General features: G+C 33.3%; 1 protein-coding gene across 1 annotated transcript; it reads left to right on the forward strand.

The window, feature by feature from the left end:
* The first annotated feature begins 541 nt into the window (after window positions 1–541).
* On the forward strand, window positions 542–8,014 carry LOC118755401 (dystrophin-1-like). Its single transcript, XM_036490239.1, has 9 exons — window positions 542–972; window positions 1,028–1,247; window positions 1,313–1,562; window positions 4,806–5,093; window positions 6,418–6,565; window positions 6,695–6,788; window positions 6,925–7,042; window positions 7,098–7,233; window positions 7,305–8,014. Exons 1-9 carry the CDS (start codon window positions 768–770, stop codon window positions 7,637–7,639), a joined length of 1,794 nt encoding a protein of 597 aa, XP_036346132.1. The 5' UTR covers window positions 542–767; the 3' UTR covers window positions 7,640–8,014.
* The last annotated feature ends 2,225 nt before the right edge of the window (window positions 8,015–10,239 follow it).

Consider the following 10,239-nt stretch of genomic DNA (forward strand, 5'->3'; position numbering starts at 1 on the left):
AAAACAAACAGAATTGATCACAAATTGATCCAGATTTCTATCAGCATCACATCGATATTGAATTTTCTTAACTTTTCTTTATCCAAATAATGTAAAATAATAAATGAAATCTCGATCGGCGATCACTGAAACGCAGTTAGCCACTGTATACTCAAAAATGCAATGTTGCCACTTTTTCTCATTAAACCATGTTCGAATCGTGGAAATTTTGGAAGATCACAGGGTTGCTTTTAGCATTTAGATTCTTAATGCAAAAATGGAGTTGCATTTAGGTGACGAATTTAGTATGGATAAATGTACATTTAGAGTAGCATTTAGAGCTAAATGTGCTTTAACGCGTAAGCAAATACAGCCTATAACATGAACGCTCTTCGAAAACATATGCTGCATTTTATATGCAGCAAAAACGCTGCATTAGTAGAAGGTGGAGACGTGGATTTAAGAACATGCTGTGCAAAAATGGGGTTGGCAAGGTAATTTCAAAACCCAAGTCGCAAACCTTTTACAATACTGCCAACCAAACGCGACAACGTTTTAAAAATTACAATTTTGTTTGAAACCGACCGGGAGCCGCGAAGAGCTTTGTTTTATTTATAGCGAAGAGTGTGTAAAAATTTAATAATTTATGGATTTCAGCTTGCAACCTACACCGAACAAACCATCTTAGAATTACAACCTGGCATATGCGGCCCTAATTCCTAGGATACAGCCACGAATCCAGAATACAAGAAAAAAATTATTTTTTTGTCAAAAAAACATTTTTGAGAATGAATGCAGTAGCATTATTTGTGCAACCGCAATCCACAAACGAATTGCCAGACAGCTGTTATAGAGACCCAAAACAAATTCGGACTTGCGATTACACGAAAATATCAAGTATTATATCCTTTGTGCAGGATGAGCATGCTGCGTACAAATTCACCGTTTATCGTTGCGCTTCTAAGGTGCTGAGCATACAAAAACTACTGTTTAGTAAGTGGGTCATAAAAAAAACGGCAGTTAAGTTAACTAATATTTTATACCTTAGCTGCCGACATACCATATAAGCTTGTACAAGCTTTAATGGATCGATACAAAATACTTGACGTAGATGCCAATTTCATGGTACCACCGTTTCAATTGACAACATTTATTCATGATCTTTACTATGCTTGCGAGACTCTGGGACATTTTAGTAAATCAGCAACATATCGTATTGAAACTGCTACAAGTGTTTTAGCAACTTTCTTTTGGAATATATTCGACCCGTAAGATTTACAATAGTTTATATCATGATACGGTAGTTACCTATAAATCCTAACTACTGTTTCAGAAATCGTCGTCACTCTATTTCGGCGTTGGAAATCAAGGTTATGTTCCTGTTGCTTTGCAAACATTATATTACTTTGGAATGGAGTGTTGAATTTTATAACTTGTTGCATGATAAAAAAACTAGATGCATATCGAAGAAGAACTTTGAATATTTGTTAGATATCTTAATAAAAGCCTTCAGTTACATAGGGGAAGAAAATGCATATGGCGGTCAAAATAAAAATCTGGTAATGGATCAGTGTTTCGCCAAGGTAATTTTTATATAAAAGCTACTTGATATAATATACGCGTAGAAAGGTAAATAAATTTGATAGAAGATGTACAGTGTGACCTTGGGGTATTATTCCCTCAGAGCTTATCACAAAGCCTCGTCCAGACCTGGTGCTCTAATGAAACCAAGCCTTTTCAGTTCGTAAATGCAACCACAGTTTTAACTAAACACTTCTACTAATAAAATATAGCTCGTAGAAATTTTTAATATCGAAACCTGGTTCAAATTCATCATTTAACCGTGTGTACTCAATTATAGTTTAGAAATAAAAGGGCCTTTTTTGCATTAATGCATTTACGAACTGACTCGTAGTCTTCCACAACCCTCCCCTATGTTTGTCTTCTTGCACTCTAAAAGGAGATACAATGGGGTTTCTGCTGCCATGTCACAGTAACGATAGGACTCGATTGTTCATATGGGCCCGCAGCTTGCAATGACCCGGTAGCAGAGCTGCTGAAAATCTTAAGTTTGTCTTTTGGAGGGGATTAGACTAAGGACATTGATACTCTAAGGACCAGTTTTTCAGTGCATGGTTATATCTGACAGGCTTAAACTTACTTTGAAGGCCCTAGCTTAGCTGGTTTAAACTAAAATTAGCCAAACATTTGTCAGCCACCTGTTAAATATGAACGCAGCTTACGCGATCTACGTTTAAACTGGCACTGAAACCTGGCCCTAATTCGATACCACAGTCTAGGATCCAGTTATACTCGTTCCCGCGAAACGCAATGGGCCATATGACGACATTAGCCGGAAAAAAATCTAAGTGGAATTTTGATGTTTTGATAATTCCAACTTGTTAAGAAATGTCCAATTACATAAAAAGAATTATACTTAGGCGTTTTAAAGCCCATTTTAGTAGTTTATGTGTATGTCAAATATGATGTTTTGAAACTTTGTTTTCTAAAAATTACGCAAATCAAATAAACATTTTTAAAATGTGGCGTGTTGTTTATCACAGTGGTGTACCAGAACGCTGAAAAGAATGCATTTGGGATAGAAAACGATGCTCTTTTTTATGAAATAAAAACAATTAATATGTGAGGAGGGACGTAGCTGGAGTAATGTGTAAAAATTATGCGTTTTTCGTCAAAAAATAACAAAGTCAAACTTTTTTGGACAATCGTAAACACTGTACTGTCATGTACTTTTCTTGAAATTTTTTGTGAGACTCCATGATTCCTACTTTTAGTTACTGTTTAAGCCAGACTTTGCACGACCTTGCAACAATGTCAAATTCCATATTATATCAAGCAGAGTCTGTACGAAAAAATGGTCATAGTTGCGACTGATGAAGCAGATGAAAGTTCACACTCCGACAGTGACATTTCGCAGACATAACTCAAAAAAAAAAATATATAAAAAAAAACAAATACGTAGTTATAAGTTATATATTCATTAAAATATAATTGAATATATTAAACAATTCAAACTTGAATTAGTGGGTCCTTTACAGTGTAAATCTTTAAAATTAATTTGGGAAGGTTAAAAACTATATTTCCAACTTCTACATAAACTCCTCTCTCTTCATCAGAAATCGGTAGAAGTTAAGAAAGTACCTCGAAGGTGTTCACACGGGTTTTGTCAGAACTGGGCCAAAAATCAATATCTTTGCCTCACACGTTTGGGTACCAAGTATTCAAAAGTTGAAGCAAATGTGACCATAAATATGATTCTTTAGGATAGCTCTCAATCCCTGAGCCCCCTATCCTTCCTTCTATAAACCTTTCCACAAAATACCAATCATTCAATGCGATTTTGAAATCTGGGAGAAAATTCTTCCCAATTGAATGATTATTGCCATTTTCTGATTTGTAGATGTAGGCGTATCCATAACCTTATCATAAGTAGTTGTAGTGATAAGCGATATGGAAATTGCATTTTGTATGGGAGGTGCCACATCCCCATTTCCAATACAAACCACTTTTCGCCATAAGTACGTTAGCAAAAGCGGTTCCATAGATAAGCGATATTTGAAATTCGGTTTGTATAGGAGATGCCACGCTCCCTTTTCCAAAACCTCCCATTTTTCGCCATAAGTACGGTATTGTTAACATATTCGTACGCTTATGGAGTAACATAAATCTCTTAAAAATAGAAGTTACTGAAAAACAAGATTACATTTATGTTGCAACCCAAGGGTACTATGTTGAAGAAAAATATAAGCAGGCTCGAAACTTTGGTGTGGAAAATATCCGTTCAAAACTAGGTGATAACGTACGCGACAAAAAAAAAGAAGTGGTTTTAAGGCTCACATACATATATGCGAAAGTCTGCGAATCATGGGAGTGGTTATTTTTTATTAAAAAAAACAACGTATGCGACAGATTTTTCCCCATACAATATTTTTACTAGTAACACATACTAAATTAAATTTGAAATTTATTTTTTTCAGTTCTTCTCTCCACCGTTTCGCGTTTTCAAAACCTTTTTCCGCCATCTTAACACGAAATTTAAAGTTATAAAGCCGTTTGAATTCATTTGCTTGCATTTTCTGTTTACATTTCCGTGGAAAGACCCATATGTAGCTGTTTCAAAATTCAGGATGTTAGCATAAGCGGTTCCAGTGATAAGCGATATGAGAATTTCAGTTTGTATTGGAAGTGCCACGCCCCCTTTTCCAATACCTATCATTTTTCGCTGTAAGTAGGGTATTTACAATTTATGCATCCGTGCCAAGTTTCAGTTCCCCAGCGTGATTGGTTTTAGAGATACATCAGTTTTCACATTTTAGTCTGTACGTCAGATGCCACGCCCCCTGTATAATGGGGTTAACATTTCTGGATTAGAGGAAGTTATATCCTTTCAAGAAAACGGTGCCCTCAAAAAAGGGGGTTTAAAATTTTAGTGTGGCGTATTTATATATAGATACCTTCAATATACCGTTTTTGCTACAAACCCTCATCAAAGGACCTCTGGTGTCATCTAATCGATCCTTGATCAAGGTAAATTTTTGTATGGGGACTTTTTACAACAAATCTAAGCATCTGAAGCAATAAAATATTTTTTTCCGGCTAACTTGTATGAGGCGGCCCACTGTGCGACAGTCGGGTCTACGTAACGGGAACGACCCAGATTTATATCTGGCCAAGGACTGTCACTCCAGCAACACTCCCCAAAAACTCTTTGGGGAATCTGTTTGCTATTACAACAACAACAACATCGAGTTATACTAAATATTGAACAAACAAAAGTAAAACTAATAAAAAAGTTTATTTTTCAGTATCCAAATTCATACGGCTTAACCGAGCCGCAATTCAAAAACTTATGGAATGATAAGCATACACGTTTCAGTATTTACACCAATCTAATAAAGTTAATCAAGCGTATGCAAGACACCGAAAAATTAATACACAGCAACATTTGTGCAGCTTGCTGTACCCAGATCATTGGGATTCGTTTTAAATGCAGGACGTGCCATAATTTGTCGCTGTGTTTTTCCTGTTTCGCTACCGGATATGTAGTAAACAAACATGATGCCAGGCATCGAATGTACGAAGTGTTCACAGAGGTAATACTTGATATTTATTTTATTGAAGGAGTTAACCTTTAACTATTGGATGTTTATGAGGCGTTCCATACCAAAACGGATGGGGTTCACACTTCATGTGTTTGATTTGTTAAAATTTTTAGGGTTGATGCGTAAACATAAATGATAAATAAATATGAAATTTGAGCTTGATTAATACATTTTTAAAAACTTTACATCACAAAAACAAAACAAATCCTTTTAATAGTTCTCGAGAACGGGGCCAAAAAATTCAAAATTCTCTATGAAAAAAAAAATATTAAAAATTTTTTTTTTTCTTGAAAATCTTTTCACATACAAATTTTTTTATAAAAATATGCCATCTCAAAAAAAATTGAAAAAATCACAATGGTAGCACTGAGTATTGCGCAATATTTAAGTATAGTATTATGGGGTGCACTCTACAATAATTTGAGTTATGATTTTTTTTACACCGAAGTTGAGTAAAATGAGTACATTACAAATTTACAAATTTTTAAATTTTTTTTAGAACTTTTTCGAGTACGCAGTCCTGTAGCACATTCAATTTTAGAATAACAAAGTTCAAGTTTTAAGCTAATGCAAAATTGCCTTGATTTTTAATATTTTTTTATACTGACGGCTTTTTGTACTTTTTTCTTATGGAAGAAAATGCGCAAAACCGTTATCAAACCAAATTAGCGTCAGTTTTGCAAAATTTAATGGGCTACAAAACTGCATACTCAAAAAAATTCTAAAAAAAATAATTAAAAAATTTGTAAGTTTTTTAAATTAATTTTAGTCAACTTCGGTGTAAAAAAATCATGACTCAAGTTATTGTAGAGTGCACCCAATAATACTATACTTAAATATTGCGCATTACACCGAGCTACTCTTGTAATTTTTTTAAATTTTTATTGAGATGGCATATTTTCAAGAACTATTTTTCTTTTATCAAAAAATTTGTATGTGAAAAATTTTTTAAGAAAAAAAGTTTTTAAATATTTTTTTTCATAGCATTTTGATGTGTGTATGTGTGATTTTTTTTTCAAATTTTTTCCTCACCCCGTTCTCGAGATATTTGGAAAACTATTAAATCGATTTGCCTTTGTTTTTGTGCTGTAAAGTTCTTAAAAATGTATTAATCAAGCTCAAATTTCATATTTATTTATTATTTATGTTCATGCATCAACCCTAAAAATTTGAAACAAATCAAACACATGAAGTGTGAACAGCGTCCGTTTTGGTATGGAACGCCCCTTATATATTTTCTTTCTTTAAGGATGAACCAGCAAAACGAATATCAAATTTCTTTTCTAAAATTTGCAATATTTTTAAAATGGAAAAGCAAACACAAGAAGATACGAGGGGCTTTTGCAATACAAATGAATCTGCGATTGTTGACGACACGGAAGTGGAAATGATAACAACTGAGAGTACACTTGCCACTGAAGCAAAAACCACGGATATTGATGCCAGAGCTGATACAATTGAAAGTAATAGCGAAAAACAATATATTACATATTTGGTAGTGAGGTGGAGTTGAATAATTCCCTATGGGGGAATCTAGACTCAATTTGTGATGCTTTTTTATATTTTCAACTAATTTTACTATTTTTTCTCAGCTTCCATTGCAGGTCTCTCCACTAGCGCCTCAACTGCTTCAAATGTGTCTGAACATTTACAATCTATTATCGACAGACTAGTACAACAGAATTTGTAAGTAAATTACTTACATCTATTGACGTGTATCGTGTTCGAAATGCTAGATACAAATTATGTCCGATTTCTGGGGCCAAGTTCTTTAAAATAGCTATTTATTGTACGGTAATAGGTTGTTTTTTTGTCATTTTAGGAAACTTGAGAAACAAATCAAATACGTAAAGGTAGCCAGCAATCAAGAAATTGCTAATTTTCTACAATCACATCAGCAGTTCTTAATTGGCATTATCAATGAAATGAGAAGATTTTCGGTATGCGAAAATAGTGTTCTAGTTATTTACTTTGGGCTCACTTTTTCTCTTTTAGCAAATATCAAAGTCTTTAAGTTCATATCCCACATCAAGCACGCCGAATCGCTCGATTTCTGAGAAAACACAAACACAAGGAAACGCAATTGCAGCAGACAACTTTTGCGAGGAGGGCAGTACTTTAACGCATTCGAGTAAGTAATCCGATGCGGATGCGACATTTTCTCGTTATTCTTATTACAATAATTAACCTGCGCTCTTTCAGTAAATGGCGCAGATTTAAATCGTAGTTATTTGGATGCAAACAAATCGGATGCTTCAGTTAATGACCTTAGTTCATGGTTTAATCAGCGAAGAGCCTCTGCTTCACTCCAAATGTCAATTGGCTTCGAGACATTACCAAAAATTGAGGGCGGTTTGGAAATAGTCGATTTACGAGACACCGATATGATAAATTTCAAGGTGCTATTAAATAAAGTTAAAGAGATTGTGGAGGACTCCTTTAGTGATAATACTGAACTGGCAGCGGCTACACAGAACCTGGAAAATGTTTTAGATAGTATTGTTAGAAATGAGGAGAGACGGAGAAGTAGCTCCTGAGAAGGCTTTGGATAGCGTAGACCTTTTTTGGCATTCAAAACTTCATCAACCAAAAGCTGACGAGTGTGTTCGTTTGTAAACAAATATAAGTTAATAGTAAAAATGCTGTTATTGATCAAATGTAAAAAACTTTCACAAATGTGTAAAAATATATTGGTAATTGCAATTTTTAACATTTTTGCAGTTTACGATCGCACGAACTTGTAACGAAGGTAGTTCGTAGTTTTAGAAACATATTTTAAAACTGCATTGTATATATTAAAACAAATGACAATTTAATTAATTGAAACTCTATATTAACATTGATATACACCGTAGTATTTTCAAAAATACATATGTACATCTGTTTTTAAAATTGCGCTCAATAAATATTTTTCGAAACCTTTTTTCGATCTCTGTACACTTCATTTGCATTAATACTTATCAAAGTAGAACGTTTATGAAAAAAAAAATTTAAAGAGTTGCCTGGATTTTAAAATAACTCGCAATTTCGTAAGAGCGGCAAGCTAAATAACATGGAGTATAAGTAATGCTCGTATATTTTTTTCGGACAAAAAACTGTACATTACTGCATTCACATTTACTTTCATACAAAGTTACTCGGGCAGTTTCTGCAATTCACTTCCGACAATTTCGACAAATGGTTTTGTATGCAAGACAAGTTATTTTTAGCAAAAAAAAACCGACTTTAACTCTCATATAAAAAAAAAATATATATATATCTCATGATCCACTGATCGGCTCTTTACCAGATTAGTATGGGACCACCTCTGAGACACTACCTTTCCGATGCAAAATTATCGAAATCGGTTGACGTGGTCCAAAGTTATGCGGTAACATAAAACAAAAATATTCCGACGAACTGATAACCTCCTCCTTTTTTGGAAGTCGGTTAAAAATACATATTAACACGGCCGGCAAAATAGAAAAAAAAAACATAAATCAACGTGATTCTTGGCCTTGCACCTTGTTATTAATAAGCTAGCAAACTGCATACTTAAAATTTTTCTAAAAATGATATGCAAATTTGTTGTGAATTTTTTTCTTTAATTTCTGTACAAAGTTTGAAATGCCGATTTATTTATATGGTGTAAAGTATTATATAATGAACTAGACTTCCACAGGTGCCACTGGTGGTTCATTTGGCAATTTATTTTCTGCTTGGTACATTTTCCCCTGATTTGGCATTTTATATAATTGAATAGTTTTGGATAAGAAAAACCTTTTTAAAATACAAATTAATTATATCGGAATGAATAAGATATTTTTCTCTTAATTATTTGTGATATCACATGGTGACGCATTCAAAAACAAGAGAATCTCCTCCAAACACCTATCATTGATCCAAAAAAATTTAATAGATATAGCTACAAATGTAGCTTTAACCCAGCAAACATTGAGGTTAGTTATCGATTAGAGAATGATTGGAGAACTAGCCACATTCTCCAATCTCAAACGTTAGAGAACGACTCGAAAAACTATCGAGAATCATAGCGATCTCAACAAAAATGGGACATAGTTCTCGACTCGAGAAAATATTAATTCTCTAATCGAATTCTATTGTTGATCTCTAATAGGATTCGAATGTGAATTTCAAACTGCAATTTTGCTTTATTAAATAAAACGCTTTGTTTGCAAAATTTTTATTAAATTTATTCGCAATAAAATAATAATGAATTAATTGAACTTAAAAATAATTATTGATTCATTTATTTGGAATATTGCTTATTTACATTTATTTGAATTTGCGTTGTTTCTCTAATGGTTCTCGAATCGAATTGTAATGTAGTTCTCTAACTTCGTCATCGACTCGAGAACGATTCGAGAATTACCCTAGTTATCTAATGTAGAAATCCAAATTTCTCTAACGTAAGAGACAGTGTGTGCTGGGAAAATTATAAAATTTTCATTTCAACAATCAACCTACCAAAACCGACAACTTCGGCAAAGAAAACAATTCAGCATGCTGCATTTTAATCTATTTTGGTATATTTAAAGGAAAATTATGGTACAAACGAAAAATGTCATACGGCAACCATAGTCAGCACACACTAAAGTAAACAAACTGGAGATTAATTGTAAATTAACGAAAAATAAACTCAACAGACGTTGTGTTTAATAAATTTACTCACTTTTTCGTTGTATACAAGCATTAATAATACAATTTGCAATAAATAACTCAAAAAGGCCATATTTTCTTTTGTTTATTTACAAACATGGTTTTGTGATCAGCTGATTTTCTTACTTGCAAGTTTTCGCTGGTAAAAATTTGTCAAGCAGAAATTTGTAGCTCTCTATCACATTTTGCTCTCTCAACTTCCCCTACTTTGCAAGTTTTTTGGGTACGAGAACGCAAAACCAGTAAAAGTTTTCTGAAACGTTTGATAGTTTTGGGCATGATACAAAAAATAAGGTAGTTTCATTACTACTATTTTTTGATTATAAAGCCGATTTTTGACATTTCTCCAGAAGTAAACATTAAGCATAGCATTGCCACATTGACATTTTTTGAGAGGGGAGAATTTCTTTTAAATATTTGGAATTTAATAAAAGAGTAAAATTTACATAAAAAATAGCAAGTTGATGTGTTTAATAATCAA

The sequence above is a fragment of the Rhagoletis pomonella genome, unplaced genomic scaffold (genome assembly GCF_013731165.1).
Source record: "Rhagoletis pomonella isolate Grant_MI unplaced genomic scaffold, Rhpom_1.0 Rhpom_scaffold_06163, whole genome shotgun sequence".
In the NCBI taxonomy this organism is placed as follows: Eukaryota; Metazoa; Arthropoda; class Insecta; order Diptera; family Tephritidae; genus Rhagoletis; species Rhagoletis pomonella.

What these genes read in the sequence shown, in the direction of transcription:
- LOC118755401 (XM_036490239.1), top strand. Translation starts at nt 768, where the DNA reads ATGAATGCAGTAGCATTATTTGTGCAACCGCAATCCACAAACGAATTG. An exon ending in AGACTAGTACAACAGAATTT is followed by an intron (nt 6,789 to 6,924) that starts GTAAGTAAATTA and finishes TTGTCATTTTAG; the next exon opens with GAAACTTGAGAAACAAATCA. An exon ending in CAGTACTTTAACGCATTCGA is followed by an intron (nt 7,234 to 7,304) that starts GTAAGTAATCCG and finishes GCGCTCTTTCAG; the next exon opens with TAAATGGCGCAGATTTAAAT.